Source organism: Nerophis lumbriciformis, linkage group LG01, assembly GCF_033978685.3.
Source record: "Nerophis lumbriciformis linkage group LG01, RoL_Nlum_v2.1, whole genome shotgun sequence".
Taxonomy (NCBI): Eukaryota; Metazoa; Chordata; class Actinopteri; order Syngnathiformes; family Syngnathidae; genus Nerophis; species Nerophis lumbriciformis.
In genome coordinates, this window is record NC_084548.2 from 43,461,281 (window position 1) to 43,485,783 (window position 24,503).

The 24,503-nt window shown below is 42.7% G+C and overlaps 1 protein-coding gene across 3 annotated transcripts in view; it reads left to right on the forward strand.

The window, feature by feature from the left end:
* spryd3 (SPRY domain containing 3) overlaps positions 1-24,503 on the forward strand; it is a 117,202-nt gene that overhangs the window by 88,796 nt on the left and 3,903 nt on the right. For all 3 annotated transcript variants that reach the window (XM_061982646.2, XM_061982636.1, XM_061982655.1), the window contains one exon: positions 3,046-3,188. In XM_061982646.2, the coding sequence (XP_061838630.1) occupies positions 3,046-3,188 (143 nt within the window). The remainder of the gene's footprint in view (positions 1-3,045; positions 3,189-24,503) is intronic.

The window sequence follows — 24,503 nt, forward strand, 5'->3', positions numbered from 1 at the left end:
AAATTGCCTGGAACATATAGCAGATAAATCTCTGATCAGTGCAAAGTTCAATAAAACACAGCATTCAATGAATCAAACATCTTACACATTTAGCAGACTAATTTACAAACTACATTTCAGTGGAGCAACACACTTACCGCCCGATGGAAGCAGACCTTTCCCAGCAGGGAGCCAGCCACACAATGAGTCAAACACTGAGGTGCTATTTAAATCAAACACAGTGATTGCCAACCTGACACAGCTGCCTTGGGGCAGGTGGCCACACATCAGCCTGATTGAGGATAAAATTAGGGATGTACTTGCCTTCAATGACCACACCTAGAGGGTGGCGTAGTTTGACCGCCTGGTGCATGCTTTCATTGGGATGGCTGGCCCTCCGCCTAGTCTCACCTGTTCGGAGGTATTGTGATGCTCCACAATGGGAAAATGCATTTTTAGACAATATGATTTGCCTGAGCGGCTCGGAGACACCGAGAGTAACAAGCAGTAGAAAATGGATTAGAAAAGACAGATGTTTTTTTTTTTTTTTCTTATTTTATTTTTTTAACTTGGGACTTCCCGCGGCCCGGATTTTGGACGCTGGCGGGCCAGATCCGGCTTGCGGGCCGTAGTTTGGGGACCCCTGCTCTAGAGGAAACTGGGTAAATCACGGCACACTGCGACAAAGCTTAACCTATAGATACTATAATAATCTACACGGTTAATTAGTTTGCTTCTATTTATTCCCCTCCATTTATCTGCTTTCTTTTGTAAGTCAAGTTATCATTGCTATCATTTATGTATTGTTGCATTTGAAACATTTGTATTGTTGATAATATAGGTAATTATTGTTAGTATTCATTATCAATAGTGCTATTTCTATTGGTATTTGTATTGCTCCATTTGTAGTGTAATAATGTTCATTGTCATTTCTGTGTTAATATTTTTTACTTCACTAACTGATTCTTTGCTATCCCTTTTCTTATCATATTTGTACATATCGTATTTGCTGATGCTGTTCTGTTGTTATTGTTGTTGTTGTTTTGTCTCTGTCTTATCCTCCTCTTGTCCCTGCAATTTCCTCCTCTGTCTTCCTTTTTTTCCTCTTTCTATCCCCTCCTGCTCCGGTCTGGCTGCGCCAAACATTAAATACATCTGTTTAATAAAGTCAAATACAAATAAGGCAACAAGAGAAGTATCCCACACTTATATTTTGTAAAGTAAATCTGTACAGCAGATATGGGCATCTACATCAACAATATGATTTGCCTAAGTGGCTGGACAGGACAAAAAAAAAATCTGCTTACAAGCTCACACCAAAATGCATGAAGCTTATGATTTGATGCTTTGGCATTGTTTATTGATAATAATAATAATAATTAAAAAATAAAAATAAAAAAAATAAAAAATAATAATAATAATAGATTATATTTATATAGCGCTTTTCTAGACATTCATTCAGTCCACATTCACACATTAAGGCGGTAAGCTACATTTGTAGCCACAGCTGCCTGGGGTAGACTGACGGAAACGTGGACTGGCGCTCTACCATCTGAGCCTCACTATATCCAACACAAGTATCCAACATTGTAACAACACATATTAGTCAGAAAAGAAAACAATCATCGTAGATCCCATTTAAGGTAGCATAAAGTTTGAACTAGGGTTGTACGGTATACCGGTTTTAGTATAGTACCGCGATACTAATGAATCATTTTCGGTACGATACCGTCTCTGAAACGTACCGGTACCGCAACACCCCGTGCCCGCGTCGAAGTCATAGGGGTTTTACGAGCAGAGAAGCATGTTCGGTAGCACACAATCACGGAGTACTTACAAGCAGACACAGTGAGTAGACAGAAAAGGAAGAACGGACGCATTTCGGCTTAAAAACTAATGATAAAGGTGAAGTTATAACATTGAAACGCCCTCAAGAAGAGGTGCTTTAAGACATGGCTAGCTAGCTAACGGCTAACGTCCATCCGCCGTCGGCAGTGTTTTAGCTACTTCTAAATCACTAATCCTGGTCTCCATGGCAACAAATAAAGTATGTTTCTTACAAGTATCATCCCTGCAGGAAGAGGAATAACTAAACATGCTTCACTACACACCGTAGCTCACCGGCGTCACAATGTAAACAAACGCCATTGGTGGATCTACACCTAACATCCACTGTAATCATATCAAGTACAGGCACGTATCTAGTCGATACTACTATGATTACGTCAATAGTTTTTGGCATCACAACATCTTCTTTCGTTTAAAAAAAATGTATATTATGTTTATAAACTCAGGAAATATGTCCCTGGACACATGAGGACTTTGAATATGACCAATGTATGATCCTGTAACTACCGTATTTTTCGGAGTATAAGTCGCACCGGAGTATAAGTCGCACCTGCCGAAAATGCATAATAAAGAAGGAAAAAAACATATATAAATCGCACTGGAGCCCGGCCAAACTATGAAAAAAACTGCGACTTATAGTCCGAAAAATACGGTCCTTGGTATCAGATCGATACCCAAATTTGTGGTATCATCCAAAACTAATGTAATGTATCCAACAACAGAATAATAAGTGATTATTACATTTTAACAGAACATGTTAAAAGAGAAAGTAAGCGGATATTAACAGTAAATGAACAAGTAGATTAATAATTCATTTTCTACCACTTGTCCTTAATCATGTTGACAAAATAATAGAATGATAAATGACACAATATGTTACTGCATCCGTCAACAGACTAATTAGGAGCCTTTGTTTGTTTACTTACTACTAAAAGACAAGTTGTCTAGTATGTTCACTATTTTATTTAAGGACTTAACTGCAGTAAGAAACATATGTTTAATGTACCCTAAGATTTTTTGTTAAAATAAAGCCAATAATGCAAATTTTTTGTGGTCCCCTTTATTTAGAAAAGTACCGAAAAGTATCGAAATAATTTTAGTACCGGTACCAAAATATTGGTATTGCTACAACACTACTTTGAACACAGGTCATGTAATTGCGTATATACGTATACAGTGTATATATTTGGCGGTGAACTTGTGTTAAATCCCCTGCAGGCGATGCAGATGACTGGGATCAGATGGAGGTCTTTTCTGGTCAAGCGGACATTCAGAACATTGTGTATCTAAATTTGGACGAGGAGGTGGATGAGGAGGAAGATGGTGACAGAGAGGCGGGACAGGATGGTAGGAAGGTCATGGTAAGGGAACACAGCACTTTTTTTTTTCACATGTCCACCATACACGGTCTTCAACAGGAAAGGTGTCTTTGGAGCAACAATAAGGACATGGTATCTGCATGCCAGGAGCACTAAATTGTACCCCATCAACTTCAAGTATTCTTGCTGGTCTAACTGGCAGGGTGGCTGCACGCCTGTGTTAGCAGGTTGGAGGGGTCACTGAGTGGGTGTGAGTCTGTGAATGTGCTGATGAAACCCAAGTGGGTGACAACAGAAAAGTCCTAGGATTTGGTCAATATTTACTCAGCAGAACACATTACCCTCAATGCACTGCTCCCTGACATCAGGGGCCTTTGTTGGCGGGGCTGCACGTGTGTGAGGATGTCAAGGGTTGGTCGGGCCATTGGAAGGTGTGTGTGTGTGTGTGTGCGCAACAGTCCCTATACATGCATTGCAGCGCCATGTTACCGAGATTGTTGAAAACGTATGACGCCAGTTCCACTCACAATAGCAACTAAGCCTCTCCTTTTCAAGTGGGTGGTACCTGAAATGTTTGATATGTGAGACACACACTTCACACTACTTCACATGTTGTTTTAGTGCGTCTGTGTTTGCTCTCTGAGTTGGAAAGAAGCCCTTTTGTATGAACGCTGAAAAGTGTGTTGATGTTCTTTTCATAACAGCTGGATAATATTTGATCACTGGCTAACTTAGTAGAGACATGTACTGTAAACATTGACTTGACTGACATCACACTTGTCGCCTATTTATTTAACGCTGTCACCCAGCCAGGGAATACGTAACACACAACCCAATTGTATTTGGCTGCAACTAGACGTGGAACTAATGGCATTTTCACATTAAATGACGCAATTGCAATTTTTCTGCAGTGAGAGCAAACAACACAAGTGGTGACGCCGTAGTGTTGCTTAGAGCAGGAGAGACACTTTTCTTCTCGAATCAAACATTCTATAACTTGTGCTGATGCTGAACACGGTGCACACAATGTTGATATTTAACTTGTAATAACAGTGTAAGCCACACACAAAATTTAAACATGATCTCTGGTTAGCAGTGAGGTTCCACCAGAAAATTCGACAGTGTAATAAAAATATTGGATTAGATTTCTTAAAGTGTTTTAATGATTGGATTATTATCATGACAATCCTGTGATTGACAAATGATCAGTCCACAGTCTACAGTACCCCACCTCTTACCCAAAGCCAGCTGGGATAGACTCAAACTTCCCAGTGACCCTTAACAGTGTTTTGGCCATAAAATGAATGAATTATTGTTGTGACCAGCTTGTTATTTGATTGTCATCATCAGGAATCTTGGATATCGTGGCCTGGTTTCGCGTTCAGGGTTTAAATAAAACCAGGACTGGTTTTATTAATCCACACTAATCCAGTTGCTTTGACAAAAAAAACTTAAACAATTTCAGCTCCATTGTCTTTGGATGTACGTAAACAGTCACAAAAATCTGTACAATCAAATTTATTTCGAAGGTTACTTCTGTCTCTAAACAATCTTCTTTCTGGACTTGGTGGTCTTTCAGCATCAATTAAGTAGTCAAAGTATCCATCTTCAAGGCAAGGCAAGTTTATTTATAGAGCACCATTTGTGCGTAAGGCAAATTTAAAGCGCTTTACAGATGCATACAATTACAAATAAATAAAAATAATTATGAATTAATCTCATTAAATGTGAAGAGTGCAGATAAAAAGGCTTTCAGTTGTCATATAAACAGCAATAAGGAAATGTTTTCAGCTCTATTCACAATTTACTCTTAAATTAAACCTACATCTGGACTGGTTTAACTTATATTTGGATTTACACCTGAATTAGCTCTAGTCCTACTTTAAAAAAAAAGACTCGGAGAAGAAACTATTTTAATTAATGTCAGAGAAAGCCATTTCAGTAAGTCCTGGTTTACGATGTGATTTAGTCTAGAACTATAGAACCTGTATGTCAGATATCAAAGTAATCAGGATTCATGTAGATATAATGCAATAACTTACAAAAAATGACTTTTAAGATTATCATTTAGAAACTGTACAGAGCGACATACACAACTGCCATAATCTCGCATAGGAAATAAGGGAGACATAACTTGTCCAATGGTCAAACTGTGGCTATTGTAAAACTTTCAGGCATAGTTTTAAGTAACATTTGAACATTTTTAACTGGCATGCAGGTATTCAAATAATTTAGGCACTGTTAATACGAGGACATGAAACCCATACAAAAACTTTAATGGCAACGACGTAAACATGGCAAAAATAAAAATTAACCTCTGTAAAACACACACAATAAAGCAGTCTACCGTTACTTTAGTTAAGAAAAACACGCGTATGGTTAAGCAGGAGTGTCATCGCACATGCTTCTTATGTTTAAAAATACCATAGATGCTCCAATTAACACCTCTGTTCAATTAACCTGTCTATAGTTGCCCGGTACGGGGTCTAGCCAGTAACCGAGCTTCAATATATAGCACTGGGTCAAGATTTTTGGCAAGAACAATTATGGCTGTAGGCCACTGCTTGATGTATATTTGCTATTAAAGCTAGCCAAGCAATTTACAGAGGTCTAGCTCCTACCCCTCCCAATTTTGGAAGTGTTGTAATGATAACAATTGCAATAAAAGTGTAATATTTAGTTTATTTTAGTTTATTATATCTTCTGTCAGTGATCAACAAAATAAACAAACAGTTGTACATTCATAAATGGAAAATGTTGCAGACCGAACGGGTTTAGGCTGAAGTTGAACACTTATTGCGCCCAACCCTATAAACAAAGTTAAATACAAGATGAGCTTCCAAAAATTATGAAATTTCCTTTGCACAACATATTATAAATACACATTGTACACAACATAAACACTGTTCAATTATATACACAGTAAAGGCATGTGAAATATCCTTGTACACGTGTACACCTTTGTACCAATTATATACTATATACAAACAATTATACTTCCATTATTATTTATATCCCACATTTAGTTTTTAATTAACATTGATCTTAGTATTAACTACTGTGTTGATTCAAGAATGATATCTTTTTTTCAAGACTTTGGTCTTATAGTGTTTTTTAAATGTGTGAATGGAACTGGAACATTTTAAGGAATCAGCCAAGCTGTTCCACAGATGAACCCCTCTGACAGAAACACATCTACTTTTTAAGCTCGTTCTAATGTTTGCTTTCTGAAAGACAGCTGAACCTCTGAGGTCATAGGGACTCAGATTTGATTAGACTCAGCTCCAGAACCATGTCTCTTTAATTGACAGTTTACACATGACGAAAGCTAAATGCACATTCCGGGTTTAAGGCCAACATATGCCACACACACTTGTTGAATGCATTTTACATGATAACATGTGTACGTACTGGCCACTAATTAATGATAATGCTGATTGAGGATCAGTAGAACTGATGGCATCAGAATCACAGTTTAGCCCTTGGACTAGGGGTGTACCGATCAGGGTTTTATCATACTTGCCAACCTTGAGACCTCCGATTTCGGGAAGAAGGGTGGGGCGGGGACGTGGTTGGGGTCGGGGCGTGGTTAAGAGGGGAGGAGTATATTGACAGCTAGAATTCACCATTCTACATCCTGAAAATGTGCAAACAAAACTGTGTTTAGATAATTGATACTTCAAACTTGCATAAATAAATCTTAAGGAATATAATATAACTTGGCTTCTGAGAGCTTCAAAATGTGATGAATAAAATGCAAAAGTTGTTGATAAACAAGCAATTATTTTAATAATTAAATATGTGTTATGATCCGCTGCCCGGATCATATTTTTGTTTTCGTTTTCAAGTCACTTGTGTTTTTCAGCACCTCTTGAGTTTGTTTCTGTTGCCATGACGGCAGATTAGAGTCACCTGCCTCTGGTTAGTGTCCCGGACGCGCACCTGTTGCCCGGGCACTAATCAGAGGGCTATTTAGTTTACGCGCTGGCCTCATTCGGTCTGTTGGTTTTGTTTGCTCCTACGCAACAAGTTACGCTCCTAGTTTCGCTACATTTTTGATATTAGCATCTTTGCTACCCTCTTGTTTTCCGTGCCGTGGTGCACCGCGCAGCATTTTGTTCTGCAATCAGAATAAATCATTTATTCTCACCTGCAAGCCGCTTCCTGACATCCCTCTGCATCTTGAAAAGACGACCTCCGGCATCACAATGCCTCGAAGGCGTAACAGAAAACCAACAGCAGACAGTCTTTTCGAAGAGGGCGTGGAGGATTCCGGCTACGGGACGTGGCTGGTCTTAAAGGCGATGGAGAGAGAGACTCTCCAGTATTCCCCTTTGGAGCGCGAAGACCTTTTGTGGGGGCCTGACGGTTCGTTGGTCCATATCGACTCCATCTGGCCCGGGGATGTCCGCTCACAGCCAGCCCGAACGCGAAAGCGGAAGTCAGCCAAGAAGACTTCGGCTCGCGGCAAAGACTCACCTATCCCACAACTTTTCCATCCGGAGCACAGCCAGCTACAAGCAGCCCAGGATTCTCCTCAAATATTTGGTAATTATAATGACCATATCTTCAAAGATTCCTCCGACTGGCCTGTCAATCACTGGGATTGCAGCTATGACGTCATTCCGTTGTCGCCCCCCGAGGACACGCCCCCGTTCACTTTTGATGACGTCATAGAAAAAGACATTTTTTTGCATTCTGTTAATTCTTACTGTCAGCCACTTCCTAATGACTTTAATTTGACAATTAAACACTATCAGGACATTTTTGTTAATTCTAGGTCTAGTCAGTCCCACTCACCTTCTGACTTTCAAGCTCAGCCCCCAATTACTTTGGCCCCACCCTCTAAGGCTCAAGCTCCACCCACTCCTCTGTCTGCTGTGCCACATGCTGCTCTGCCTTCTCCACTTCCTGTTCCAGCCCAGTCATCTTCCGAGACACCCCTCGAGAAGTACAGTCCTGCTTGGGTGGATGAGTGGTACCGGAAGGTACTGATTGAACTAAGACTTGAGGAACAATCCCAAGCGGCAAAGGACACTCTGCATGCTATTGAAGAGCAGAATAGAGAATTTGGACAATCAAGAGGGGAGGAGCCTACCCCCCTCCTCACCTCCTCCCTCCCACCCCTAAAGACTGTTCCAGACTGCACAAGACGCGTCTGGGATCCGCTTCTTGAGGGGGGGGCTAGTACTGGGTGCTTTGCTAGTGGGCGGCCACAGCTGCGCCCAGCCAAACCCAAACCTCCATGCCGGCCTCCGCCACCAGTCCTCCGGCATGCTAAGCCGCAACCCCCTGCCCGGCCGCCACCACCGGTTTTTCGGCATGCTAAGCCGCAACCTCCTGCCCGGCCTCCACCACCAGTCCTTTGGCGTGCTAAGCCGCAACCCCCGGCCAGGCCACCTCCGCCAAAGTCACGACCAGCAACTGCTCCAAGTCTGGTTCCCACACCAGCAACTGCTCCAAGTCTGGTTCCCACACCAGCAACTGCTCCAAGTCTGGTTCCCACACCAGCAACTGCTCCAAGTCTGGTTCCCACACCAGCAACTGCTCCAAGTCTGGTTCCCACACCAGCAACTGCTCCAAGTCTGGTTCCCACACCAGCAACTGCTCCAAGTCTGGTTCCCACACCAGCACCTGCTCCAAGTCTGGTTCCCACACCAGCACCTGCTCCAAGTCTGGTTCCCACACCAGCACCTGCTCCAAGTCTGGTTCCCACACCAGCACCTGCTCCAAGTCTGGTTCCCACACCAGCACCAGCTCCAAGTCTGGTTCCCACACCAGCACCAGCTCCAAGTCTGGTTCCCACACCAGCACCTACGCCGGCAGACGAGCCGCCTGCTCCGCCCACGTCGACAGCCCGGACGCCTGCTCCGCCCACGTCGACAGCCCGGACGCCTGCTCCGCCCACGCCGGCAGACGAGCCGCCTGCTCCGCCTCTGGCTCCACCTCTGGCTCCGCCCACGCCGACAGACGAGCCGCCTGCTCCGCCTCTGGCTCCGCCCACGCCGACAGACGAGCCGCCTGCTCCGCTTCTGGCTCCGCCCACGCCGACAGACGAGCCGCCTGCTCCGCCCACGCCGACAGATGAGCCGCCTGCTCCGGCCACGTCGACAGCCTGGACGCCTGCTCCGCCCACGCCGGCAGACGAGCCGCCTGCTCCGCCTCTGGCTCCGCCCACGCCGGCAGACGAGCCGCCTGCTCCGCCTATGGCTCCGCCCACGCCGACAGACGAGCCGCCTGCTCCGCCTCTGGCTCCGCCCACGCCGACAGACGAGCCGCCTGCTCCGCCCACGCCGACAGCGACGACGCTTCCTGTTTCCACGGCGACGACGACGCTTCCTGTTTCCACGGCGACGACAACGCTTCCTGTTTCCACGGGGACGACGCTTCCTGCTTCCACGGCGACGACGACGCTTCCTGTTTCCACGGCGACGACGACGCTTCCTGTTTCCACGGCGACGACGACGCTTCCTGTTTCCACGGCGACGACGACTCCTCCTGCTTCCACGGCGACGTCTGCTCTCTCGCCCTCATCGTCGTCTCAGCGACCTCGAGTGGTCTGGCTGCGCAAGCGGCGCTCTCGGAGGTTTGTGTATGGACGCCAGTGGCGCAAACAGCAGCGACACCCGAGACGTAGTCTCAGAACTCTCCGGCTGCTGAACTTCTGGCGCCACTCACGCCCACCTTCTCGGCAGCCACGAATGTGGCCTTTCCGTGGTCGCCCGCCTCGCCTCCGGCAGCGGCGTTCCATTCGCCGCCGCCACCTGACTCGTCCCCGGTGGATTCGGGGACACGTGGCCTGGCGACCCTCCGCCAAATCCTCCCTCCACCCTCCCTTGACTCTTGAACTTTGTTATTGTCGGGGGGGTTTTAGTTTTGCCAGGGGACATCTGGAATCTGTCCCTTAAGGGGGGGGTACTGTTATGATCCGCTGCCCGGATCATATTTTTGTTTTCGTTTTCAAGTCACTTGTGTTTTTCAGCACCTCTTGAGTTTGTTTCTGTTGCCATGACGGCAGATTAGAGTCACCTGCCTCTGGTTAGTGTCCCGGACGCGCACCTGTTGCCCGGGCACTAATCAGAGGGCTATTTAGTTTACGCGCTGGCCTCATTCGGTCTGTTGGTTTTGTTTGCTCCTACGCAACAAGTTACGCTCCTAGTTTCGCTACATTTTTGATATTAGCATCTTTGCTACCCTCTTGTTTTCCGTGCCGTGGTGCACCGCGCAGCATTTTGTTCTGCAATCAGAATAAATCATTTATTCTCACCTGCAAGCCGCTTCCTGACATCCCTCTGCATCTTGAAAAGACGACCTCCGGCATCACAATGCCTCGAAGGCGTAACAATATGGTCATTTTAAATGAATTATTATGATCATTTAAAATTTATTATTTCAGATATGTTTATTTTAATGTATAATTCTATGGCTGGATGTAATAAGGAGTCAGAAAAAATACAAATAAAAATACAATTAATTTTTATGTTTTTAGCAAAATATATTTAAAATGTATTTATTTATTTATCTTTAAAATTAATAGATATATTTATTTTTAGGTAAGATAAACATAATAATACAATTTATCTCTAGTCTGGATGATTTAGTTCTTGTCACACTGTTGTCCTCCCGTCTGAAAAAAGGCTGTCCTCACTCAGGTCCGCATGGAGCTGGAGGGGGCGTGGCCTCCAGCTCCGGCTGAAAATCGGGAGATTTCCGGGAGAATATTTGTCCCGGGAGATTTTCGGGAAAGGGGCTGAATTTCGGGAGTCTCCCGGAAAATTCGGGAGGGTTGGCAAGTATGGTTTTATGCTGTCAAATACGATACCAATCATCCATGAGTAAGATGGGCGGACATCGTTCACATGTGTTATCTGTAAATTTTAATCACAATTAAAATTTTAAAAAACACAGGACAGTATCAACACAATATTCAAACAATTTTCATATTCTCTTTTTATTACATACTGTATAGTTATGTTATCAAAATAATGTAAATATTACACAATAACTAAACAAAAGCAAACTACCATCAAGAGCTTCGTCAACAGCAACTATTATGATGTGCATTGACAACTATTTTGATAGTCAACAAGTCATTGACTGTCTTAGCAATTAGTGAACTACTCAGTTTATAAAGCGTACACAAATTTAGTGGCTGTAATTTAGCCATCGATTTTTAAATTCAACTTGAGATATTTCAGGCATGTGCTAACTAACAACAAAGGTGACTAACTCACTCAAAAATATGTATTTATACTGTAACTATGCTGCTCATTTGCTAAAAAAGAAACACGCATTTTGTGATGATGTGTTTAAAATGCTGTACACAGGTATATTATTGATTATTGACCATTGATTAACTTGTGACATTTGTATCAATCTAATAGACTCAATTTATAGAATTGTCTCATTAAATAATTCTTAACATTTTAGCTATGTCATAGTTTGTTTAATCTTATGATACCAGCGCATAGGTGCCTAATGGTGTGTGTGTGTGTGTGTGTGTGTGTGTGTGTGTGTGTGTGTGTGTGTGTGTGTGTGTGTGTGTGTGTGTTTGTCTGTGTGTGTGTGTGTGTGTCCTTGTATTTCCACTCTTCTTGAGACATCAACAGGGAGTGTCCGCCCTGAGATCGGTAGGTTGTGAGTTCAAATCCCGGCCGAGTCATACCAAAGACTATAAAAATGGGACCCAGTACCTCCCTGCTTGGCACTCAGCATCAAGGGTTGGAATTGGGGGTTAAATCACCAAAAATGATTCCTGGGCGCGGCACCGCTGCTGCCCACTGCTCCCCTCACCTCCCAGGGGGTGAACAAGGGGATGGGTCAAATGCAGAGGACACATTTCACCACACCTAGTGTGTGTATGACAATCATTGGTACTTTAACTTTAACTTAACAGGGAAAAGCACCTTCCATATGAGGACCGGCGAACAAGTTAGGACCAAAATCATGGTCCCAATACGGAAAACCGTTGCATCTAATAGAGACTATCTCATCTGCACCCCTGGTGGTGAAATCTATCAAAATTAGGGTGGTCCCAAAAAGGAGGGATTTTTCAAATTGACTGTGTGTCGCTTTTAAAAGTGCTGCCCCTCTGGTCAACATATGAAATAACACAAGGACAACATATGAAATGGCAAGTCGGTGTAAACATTTGAAGTGCTCCCCCTCTGGCCAACATATGTAATAATAAGTGTGTGTAAGAAATGGAAATGTGCCCCCTTAGGCCAAGATTAATACAAAAATTAAATATGTATATAGAGACACACTGTAATAACTTGAAGTAAATAATGAAGATTAAAAACACATTACAAACAAAACATTAAAAAAAAAAAAGTATTAACTAAAAGCTTACCTTTTTTATATTTGCATAGTATGTATATATTATTAATGTTGTAAATACAATTCTTTATATATCTAGAAAGGGTGGTCCTGGAGAGGTAGGCATTTTTCGGAGGTCAAGAAGGTAGCAAATACAAGAAAGTGTGTGTGTGCGTGTGCGTGCGTGTGCATGTGTGATTGACGTTTGTTATTTTGCCTTTCTTCATTTCACTGCAAATTGACGCTGCTTTAAAAAGTACTTGAATTGATGTGGGCAAAGTATGGTGGACTTTGTCTAAAATGATAGTTGATATGTTTTTACACAACTTCTTCATTAGTAACAAGCTAACATTTTCACCCATTTGAGGCCGCATCCTTGTCTGACTTTTGCCCCCTTTATATTCTCCCGTATCACAGATGTATTGTCATAATAAAAACAGATCTGCTTTGCAAAATGAGCAAGGTATTAATGTATTTAACAAGAAAGAGAGGAAAAGGTCCCACACTGAACATATTTTCATCCGCGATGTTGTTCGAGTGGCTGCGCTGACTCACGTCCCGTCGGGGAAAAAAAAGTGATGACGTCACGACTATTGTCTACAAATGACTTTGCCAACGACATATTTTATTTTTGACTGTGTTGACAAATCGTTGCACCCCTACTACCATCTATGTATCACGTTCTGGTCGCATGTTTGCGAGGGTTGTTGGCCTTCTCTGCTGGCCTAACATAACCAGAAATCATGATCATAATTAAAGATAAAAGTACATTTTTATTTACTTTCCCTAAATATCTAAAATTATTCATATTCTCTTCATGTCATATTATGCTCCTTCTAGAAAAAATGGTGTTTTCAAATACTGTACGGCGTAATCATCAAAATGATTACAAAGGCTTGACATACATCACTTTACATGTAAATGAGTTTATGTTTATGTTACATATTAGTTTCACATTTGGAAATTGAATTGCTGATATGAATGGAATTTTGCACGATACTCGAGCTTTTTGAGTTTCACCTGTATATTGGAAGTTGATGTAGTACTGTTTACTTTTTGAAGTAGCTTTTAAAAAAATATAAAATAACCCTATAACTACATGCTGAAAATTGATTTAAAGTACAAACCCCGTTTCCATATGAGTTGGGAAATTGTGTTAGATGTAAATATAAACGGAATACAATGATTTGCAAATCCTTTTCAACCCATATTCAATTGAATGCACTACAAAGACAAGATATTTGATGTTCAAACTCATAAACTTTATTTTTTATTTTTTTGCAAATAATAATTAACTTAGAATTTCATGCCAGCAACACGTGCCAAAGTAGTTGGGAAAGGGCATGTTCACCACTGTGTTACAACACCTTTTCTTTTAACAACACTCAATAAACGATTGGGAACTGAGGAAACTAATTGTTGAAGCTTTGAAAGTGGAATTCTTTCCCATTCTTGTTTTATGTAAAGCTTCAGTCGTTCAACAGTCCGGGGTCTCCGCTGTCGTATTTTACGCTTCATAATGCGCCACGCATTTTCGATGGGAGACAGGTCTGGACTGCAAGCGGGCCAGGAAAGTAACCGCACTCTATTTTTACGAAGCCACGCTGTTGTAATACGTGCTGAATGTGGCTTGGCATTGTCTTGCTGAAATAAGCAGGGGCGTCCATGAAAAAGACGACGCTTAGATGGCAGCATATGTTGTTCCAAAACCTGTATGTACCTTTCAGCATTAATGGTGCCTTCACATATGTGTAAGTTACCCATGCCTTGGGCACTAATGCACCCCCATACCATCACAGATGCTGGCTTTTGAACTTTGCGTCAATAACAGTCTGGATGGTTCGCTTCCCCTTTGGTCCTGATGACACGATGTCGAATATTTCCAAAAACAATTTGAAATGTGGACTCGTCAGACCACAGAACACTTTTCCACTTTGCATCAGTCCATCTTAGATGATCTCGGGCCCAGGGAAGCCGGTGGCGTTTCTGGATGTTGTTGATAAATGGCTTTCGCTTTGCATAGTAGAGCTTTAACTTGCCCTTATAGATGTAGCGACGAACTGTATTTAGTGACAGTGGTTTTCTGAAGTGTTCCTGAGCCCATGTGGTGATATCCTTTAGAGATTGATGTCGGTTTTTGATACAGAGCCGTCTGAGGGATCGAAGGTCACGGTCATTCAATGTTGGTTTCCGGCCATGCTGCTTACGTGGAGTGATTTCTCCAGATTCTCTGAACCTTTTGATGATATTATGGACCGTAGATGTTGAAATCCCTAAATTTCTTGCAATTGCACTTTGAGAGATGTTGTTCTTACACTATTTGACTACTTGCTCACGCAGTTGTGGACAAAGGGGTGTACCTCGCCTCGTCCTTGTTTGTGAATGAGTGAGCATTTCATGGAAGCTGCTTTTATACCCAATCATGGCACCCACCTGTTCCCAATTAGCCTGCACATCTGTGGGATGTTCCAAATAAGTGTTTGATGAGCATTCCTCAACTTTATCAGTATTTATTGCCACCTTTCCCAACTTCTTTGTCACGTGTTGCTGGCATCAAATTCTAAAGTTAATGATTATTTGCAAAAAAAAAATGTTTATCAGTTTGAACATCAATTATGTTGTCTTTGTAGTGCATTCAACTGAATATGGGTTGAAAATGATTTGCAAGTCATTGTATTCTGTTTATATTTACATCTAACACAATTTCCCAACTCATATGGAAACGGGGTTTGCAATATCTTTTTACTGACACATCTTGTCTGGTTTGCTATGGTTGGGTTAGGTTTTTAATTTTAAATTGAATTTAAATTAACATTTTTTCTTGGAAGATATGCTAAAAATGTCTGTCTTCTTTGCTTTCTCTTCATCTCCTTCAACTCTATACCCTCTTCTTCTTCATCCGCTTTAACAAATATTGAGATTGTTATTTGACATTCTTTAAAAAACACCATTTTGAAAATCTATGTTTCGTGAAGAAATTATGGTCAAAGTTTGATTGCTTGGTTAAAAGATATGTATTCCAAATCTCAAGTGTATTAGCTATGTTATATATATCCCTCATATCCAGACCCATAAGGAATCTGCATATTTTTTCATAGTTTTCTGCGGTAATCCAGGGGGAAAATCTGGGGAATTCAGCTGAGTGTTTTTTCTTGTTCATAAATCAATATAAATGTGCCTATAGCAGCACATATCTGTGGAAAATCAGCAGGACCTCTGTCCCTGCTGATTCTGTCTGGGCCTGCTTATAACTGAGGTCAAGTCCTTAAGATGGGTTAGTAATAAGAAATTATCCCTAATAATATTTTGGCAGGCACCTACATTATTGGAATATTTCAGCTTTTTAATGGGTACTTCTATAAGTAAAGCATACTAAACTGGCTTTAATATGACATATGTAACTCTACAAAATGAGATTCAGTCATTTTAAACCAGAGAAGAAGTAATATCACTTTAAATCACTTTTTGACAGGCATCATAAAGTAATTTAGGGTTATATAAGACATAAATATATTTTTCAACAAGTCAACAGTTCTTATAGCGCTACCATATGATGGATTTAACACTTAAGGTGAAACTAAAAAAAATAGAAAATCGCAGGAAGGGGATAGGAATATGTTTGCCGTAAAATGACATATGAAGCATCCTGTCATTCATTAGTTGACATTATACATGTGTTAATTCACGCAAAACGGGGTCCTATACACAGCATGTGATCTGTGTATAGGGAGGGGCGGCCCTCTTTATCATTACAATAACATAACGCAATCCTCTTTTTGGCAGACAATCACTTTTTGGCACAACACATATTTTAAGACAGACTACCTGTCACTGCTGTTGTCATGGTGACACTCACAAAAAAATCACCTCCACCATCATTCAGTGACGTCACGTCACTGAAGCAAGGGTCTCCAACCAGTAGATCGCCAGCTGATTTAAATTGGCTCACAAAAGTGTGAAATTATGATTGCTCAAACTCTCAGTATTTTATAGCGCTTCAATTCAGACAATATGCCTCTATTTACTGATAAAGTACCACAAGCTAGCACAAAGACAATAACCCCAATGTTTGTGTGGAAATCTGCTTCCTAATTTACTACACGTACCATTTACATGTGGCTAGTAAAATACAGTGCATCCAGAAAGTATTCACAGTGCTTCACTTTTTCCACATTTTGTTATGTTACAGCCCTGTTCCAGAATGGTATAAATGTATTTTTGTCAAAATTCTACACACAATATACACATATATATATATATATATATATATATATATATATATATATATATATATATATATATATATATATATATATATATATATATATATATAATATATATATATATATATATATATATATATATATGTATATATATATATATATATATATATATATATATATATATAAAATGTACATATAGTCGTGGTCAAAAGTTTGTAGAGAACATAATGTCATGGCTGTCTTGAGTTTCCGATCATTTCTACAACTCTTATTTTTTGTGATAGAGTGATTGGAGCACATACTTGTTTGTTACAAAAAACATTCATGAAGTTTGGTTCTTTTATAAATTTATTATGGGTCTACTGAAAATGTGACCAAATCTGCTGGGTCAAAAGTATACATACAGCAATGTTAATATTTAATCAAATTTAATCCCAGGAACACCATACCTACCGTCAAGCATGGTGGTGGTAGTATTATGCTCTGGGCCTGTTTTGCTGCCAATAGAACTGGTGCTTTACAGAGAGTAAATGGGACAATGAAAAAGGATTACCTCCAAATTCTTCAGGACAACCTAAAATCATCAGTCCGAAGGTTGGGTCTTGGGCGCAGTTGGGTGTTCCAACAGGACAATGACCCCAAACACACGTCAAAAAAGGTAAAGGCATGGCTAAATCAGGCTAGAATTAAGGTTTTAGAATGGCCTTCTCAAAGTCCTGACTTTAACGTGTGGACAATGCTGAAGAAACAAGTCCATGTCAGAAAACCAACAAATTTAGCTGAACTGCACCAATTTTGTCAAGAGGAGTGGTCAAAAACTCAACCAGAAGCTTGTGGATGTCTACCAAAAGCGCCTTATTGCAGTGAAACTTGCCAAGGGACATGTAACCAAATATTAACATTGCTGTACGTATACTTTTGATCCAGCACATTTGGTCACATTTTCAGTAGACCCATAATAAATTCATAAAAGAACCAAACTTAATGAATGTTTTTTGTGACAAACAAGTATGTGCTCCAATCACTCTATCACAAAAAAATATGAGTTGTAGAAATGATTGGAAACCCAAGACAGCCATGACAATATGTCCTTTACAAGGGTATGTCAACTTTTGACCACGGCTGTATATATACTGTATATATCTTCTTCGTGCTTGCTTCCATAAGCAGCAGTTGGTCCTCTGTATATTTCATTTAAAAAAGATAAGGTTGTGAATCCTCATATGTCCAAAAATAATCGTCTTTGTTGTCTGTTACCAAGTATGCCATGATTACAACACACACTCGCGTTTGATTCCAGGAGTAGGAAAGTATTTGTTGCAGGAAGTGGGAAGTGCCCTGCTATGGAAACAGAAATAAATGCGCAGAATAATTAGTGTGCACAAAATGACCAAAATACAGTAAATACTGTACATATTATATAATGTTATGAACGTGTCTGTTACTACATTATATATAGACTTGCAGTGTGTGTACAAAACATTGTTTGAGGGTTTTGAAGTTGTTTTAGAGGTTTTGAAGGCTACAACGGTGACTTCCATTAGCCGCATCTTGTAAACGTTTAATTTTTATATCATCTTTAAAATCCTAAAAAATAGATTGTGTTTCAGAAAGATTGTGAACGATAGGCAAAATTTCCCCCCAAAAAGTGCAGTTCCCCTTTAAAGTCTTGCGAGGTGTGAATGAGTCTCGCACAGTCGCATGTCTCATCTGATGCCTGTTAGTGTTTCTTTTAATGTACTATAATTAAGGCTGTCAGAAATAATGAGTTAACTCATAAAAAGTATTGCATCAATCATGTATATACTCAGATTAGTCACGCTATTTATTTTCACTGTACTGTCAATGCTCCTTTACCTTAACCGTGGATGGTTACCTAAAAGGTGGCACGGTCAGTGATCAGGTCAGTGCAAAGAATAGTGAGGAGACTCCAGATGGTGTGCTCGCTGGCTAATTCCACTTCAAAATACATAAAACTGTTACCAAGTTTTATCAAATAAATGACATGCATTCAAGTAAAACATTCAAAAATCATCCTGGATGACATTGTGACTACCACATTTTGGGCTCTTTGTTTAAGTTAGTTTAGATCAGGGGTGTCAAACTCATTTTAGATCGGGGGCCACAAGGAGAAAAATCTACTCCCAAGTGGTCCGGACTGGTAAAATCACTTAAAAATAAAGACAACTTCAGATAGTTTTCTTTGTTTAAAAATAGAACAAGCACATTTTGAAAATGTACAAATCATAATGTTGTTGGGGTTTTGTTACACTTACATGTTGTAGTTAATAGTATTCTATCTTTATATGTCCTTATTTATAACTTTCTGAATAAATTATGTGATAATGTTCATCAGTCAACTCATTGGTGTTCATTTTCAATCTATCATGATAAAAAAATAATATCAACATCAAATTACAGGATGTTATTTATGTAGTTTGCTCATTTTCCTCGACTGGTGCACTAACATGTGGTTTATTTTTTATACATACACTATATTGCCAAAAGTATTTGGCCACCTGCCTTGACTCACATATGAACTTGAAGTGCCATCCCATCCCATCCCATTCCTAACCCACAGGGTTCCATATGATGTCGGTCCACCTTTTGCAGCTATTATAGCTTCTCTTCTGGGAAGGCTGTCCACAAGGTTGCTGAGTGTGTTTATAGGAATTTTTGACCATTCTTCCAAAAGCGCATTGGTGAGGTCACACACTGATGCTGGTTGAGAAGGCCTGACTCTCAGTCTCTGTTTGAATTCATCCCAAAGGTGTTCTATCGGGTTCAGGTCAGGACTCTGTACAGGCCAGTCAAGTTCATCCACACCAGATTCGGTCATCCATGTCTTTATGGACCTTGCTTTGTGCACAGTCATGTTGGAAGAGGAAGTTGGGAGCATGGAATTGTCTGAAATGTTTTGGTATCCTGGAGCATTCAAAGTTATTTTCACTGGAACTAAGGGGCCAAGCCAACTCCTGAAAAACAACCCCACACCATAATTCCTCCTCCACCAAATTTCACACTCGGCACAATGCAGTCCAAAATGTACTGTTCTCTTGGCAACCTCCAAACCCAGATTCGTCCATCAGATTGCCAGATGGAAAACCATGATTCATCACTCCAGAGAACGTGTCTCCACTGCTCTAGAGTCCAGTGGCGACGTGCTTTACACCACTGCATCCCACGCTTTACACCACTTCATCCGACGCTTTACACCACTGCATTTGACGCTTTACACCACTGCATCCCACGCTTTACACCACTTCATCCGACGCTTTACACCACTGCATTTGACGCTTTACACCACTGCATCCCACGCTTTACACCACTTCATCCGACGCTTTACACCACTGCATTTGACGCTTTACACCACTGCATTCGACGCTTTACACCACTGCATCCCACGCTTTACACCACTGCATCCCATGCTTTACACCACTGCATTTGACGCTTTACACCACTGCATCCCACGCTTTACACCACTGCATTCGACGCTTTACACCACTGCATCCCACGCTTTACACCACTGCATCCCACGCTTTACATCCCACGCTTTACACCACTGCATTCGACGCTTTACACCACTGCATCCCACGTTTTACACCACTGCATCCCACGCTTTACACCACTGCATTTGACGCTTTACACCACTGCATCCCACGCTTTACACCACTGCATTTGACGCTTTACACCACTGCATCCCACGCTTTACACCACTGCATTTGACGCTTTACACCACTGCATCCGACGCTTTACACCACTTCATCCGACGCTTTACACCACTGCATTTGACGCTTTACACCACTGCATCCCACGCTTTACACCACTTCATCCGACGCTTTACACCACTGCATTTGACGCTTTACACCACTGCATTCGACGCTTTACACCACTGCATCCCACGCTTTACACCACTTCATCCGACGCTTTACACCACTGCATTTGACGCTTTACACCACTGCATCCCACGCTTTACACCACTTCATCCGACGCTTTACACCACTGCATTTGACGCTTTACACCACTGCATCCCACGCTTTACACCACTTCATCCGACGCTTTACACCACTGCATTTGACGCTTTACACCACTGCATCCCACGCTTTACACCACTTCATCCGACGCTTTACACCACTTCATCCGACGCTTTACACCACTGCATTTGACGCTTTACACCACTGCATCCCACGCTTTACACCACTTCATCCGACGCTTTACACCACTGCATTTGACGCTTTACACCACTGCATCCCACGCTTTACACCACTTCATCCGACGCTTTACACCACTGCATTTGACGCTTTACACCACTGCATTCGACGCTTTACACCACTGCATCCCACGCTTTACACCACTGCATCCCACGCTTTACACCACTTCATCCGACGCTTTACACCACTGCATTTGACGCTTTACACCACTGCATCCCACGCTTTACACCACTTCATCCGACGCTTTACACCACTTCATCCGACGCTTTACACCACTGCATTTGACGCTTTACACCACTGCATCCCACGCTTTACACCACTTCATCCGACGCTTTACACCACTGCATTTGACGCTTTACACCACTGCATCCCACGCTTTACACCACTTCATCCGACGCTTTACACCACTGCATTTGACGCTTTACACCACTGCATTCGACGCTTTACACCACTGCATCCCACGCTTTACACCACTGCATCCCACGCTTTACACCACTGCATTTGACGCTTTACACCACTGCATCCCACGCTTTACACCACTGCATTCGACGCTTTACACCACTGCATCCCACGCTTTACACCACTGCATCCCACGCTTTACATCCCACGCTTTACACCACTGCATTCGACGCTTTACACCACTGCATCCCACGCTTTACACCACTGCATCCCACGCTTTACACCACTGCATTTGACGCTTTACACCACTGCATCCCACGCTTTACACCACTGCATTTGGCGCTTTACACCACTGCATCCCACGCTTTACACCACTGCATTTGACGCTTTACACCACTGCATCCGACGCTTTACACCACTTCATCCGACGCTTTACACCACTGCATTTGACGCTTTACACCACTGCATCCCACGCTTTACACCACTTCATCCGACGCTTTACACCACTGCATTTGACGCTTTACACCACTGCATTCGACGCTTTACACCACTGCATCCCACGCTTTACACCACTTCATCCGACGCTTTACACCACTGCATTTGACGCTTTACACCACTGCATCCCACGCTTTACACCACTTCATCCGACGCTTTACACCACTGCATTTGACGCTTTACACCACTGCATCCCACGCTTTACACCACTTCATCCGACGCTTTACACCACTGCATTTGACGCTTTACACCACTGCATCCCACGCTTTACACCACTTCATCCGACGCTTTACACCACTTCATCCGACGCTTTACACCACTGCATTTGACGCTTTACACCACTGCATCCCACGCTTTACACCACTTCATCCGACGCTTTACACCACTGCATTTGACGCTTTACACCACTGCATCCCACGCTTTACACCACTTCATCCGACGCTTTACACCACTGCATTTGACGCTTTACACCACTGCATTCGACGCTTTACACCACTGCATCCCACGCTTTACACCACTGCATCCCACGCTTTACACCACTGCATTTGACGCTTTACACCACTGCATCCCACGCTTTACACCACTGCATTTGACGCTTTACACCACTGCATCCCACGCTTTACACCACTGCATCCCACGCTTTACATCCCACGCTTTACACCACTGCATTCGACGCTTTACACCACTGCATCCCACGCTTTACACCACTGCATCCCACGCTTTACACCACTGCATTTGACGCTTTACACCACTGCATTTGACGCTTTACACCACTGCATCCCACGCTTTACACCACTGCATTTGACGCTTTACACCACTGCATCCCACGCTTTACACCACTGCATTTGACGCTTTACACCACTGCATCCGACGCTTTACACCACTTCATCCGACGCTTTACACCACTGCATTTGACGCTTTACACCACTGCATCCCACGCTTTACACCACTTCATCCGACGCTTTACACCACTGCATTTGACGCTTTACACCACTGCATTCGACGCTTTACACCACGGCATCCCACGCTTTACACCACTGCATCCCACGCTTTACACCACTGCATTTGACGCTTTACACCACTGCATCCCACGCTTTACACCACTGCATTCGACGCTTTACACCACTGCATCCCACGCTTTACATCCCACGCTTTACACCACTGCATTCGACGCTTTACACCACTGCATCCCACGCTTTACACCACTGCATCCCACGCTTTACACCACTGCATCCCACGCTTTACACCACTGCATCCCACGCTTTACACCACTGCATTTGACGCTTTACACCACTGCATCCCACGCTTTACACCACTGCATTTGACGCTTTACACCACTTCATCCGACGCTTTACACCACTGCATTTGACGCTTTACACCACTGCATCCCACGCTTTACACCACTTCATCCGACGCTTTACACCACTGCATTTGACGCTTTACACCACTGCATTCGACGCTTTACACCACTGCATCCCACGCTTTACACCACTGCATCCCACGCTTTACACCACTGCATTTGACGCTTTACACCACTGCATCCCACGCTTTACACCACTGCATTTGACGCTTTACACCACTGCATCCGACGCTTTACACCACTGCATCCCACGCTTTACACCACTGCATCCCACGCTTTACACCACTGCATTTGACGCTTTACACCACTGCATCCGACGCTTTACACCACTGCATCCCACGCTTTACACCACTGCATCCCACGCTTTACACCACTGCATCCCACGCTTTACACCACTGCATTTGACGCTTTACACCACTGCATCCCACGCTTTACACCACTGCATTTGACGCTTTACACCACTGCATCCCACGCTTTACACCACTGCATTTGACGCTTTACACCACTGCATCCGACGCTTTACACCACTTCATCCGACGCTTTACACCACTGCATTTGACGCTTTACACCACTGCATCCCACGCTTTACACCACTTCATCCGACGCTTTACACCACTGCATTTGACGCTTTACACCACTGCATTCGACGCTTTACACCACTGCATCCCACGCTTTACACCACTGCATCCTACGCTTTACACCACTGCATTTGACGCTTTACACCACTGCATCCCACGCTTTACACCACTGCATTCGACGCTTTACACCACTGCATCCCACGCTTTACACCACTGCATCCCACGCTTTACATCCCACGCTTTACACCACTGCATTCGATGCTTTACACCACTGCATCCCACGCTTTACACCACTGCATTTGACGCTTTACACCACTGCATCCCACGCTTTACACCACTGCATTTGACGCTTTACACCACTGCATCCCACGCTTTACACCACTGCATTTGACGCTTTACACCACTTCATCCGACGCTTTACACCACTGCATTTGACGCTTTACACCACTGCATCCCACGCTTTACACCACTTCATCCGACGCTTTACACCACTGCATTTGACGCTTTACACCACTGCATTCGACGCTTTACACCACTGCATCCCACGCTTTACACCACTGCATCCCACGCTTTACACCACTGCATTTGACGCTTTACACCACTGCATCCCACGCTTTACACCACTGCATTCGACGCTTTACACCACTGCATCCCACGCTTTACACCACTGCATCCCACGCTTTACATCCCACGCTTTACACCACTGCATCCCACGCTTTACACCACTTCATCCGACGCTTTACACCACTGCATTTGACGCTTTACACCACTGC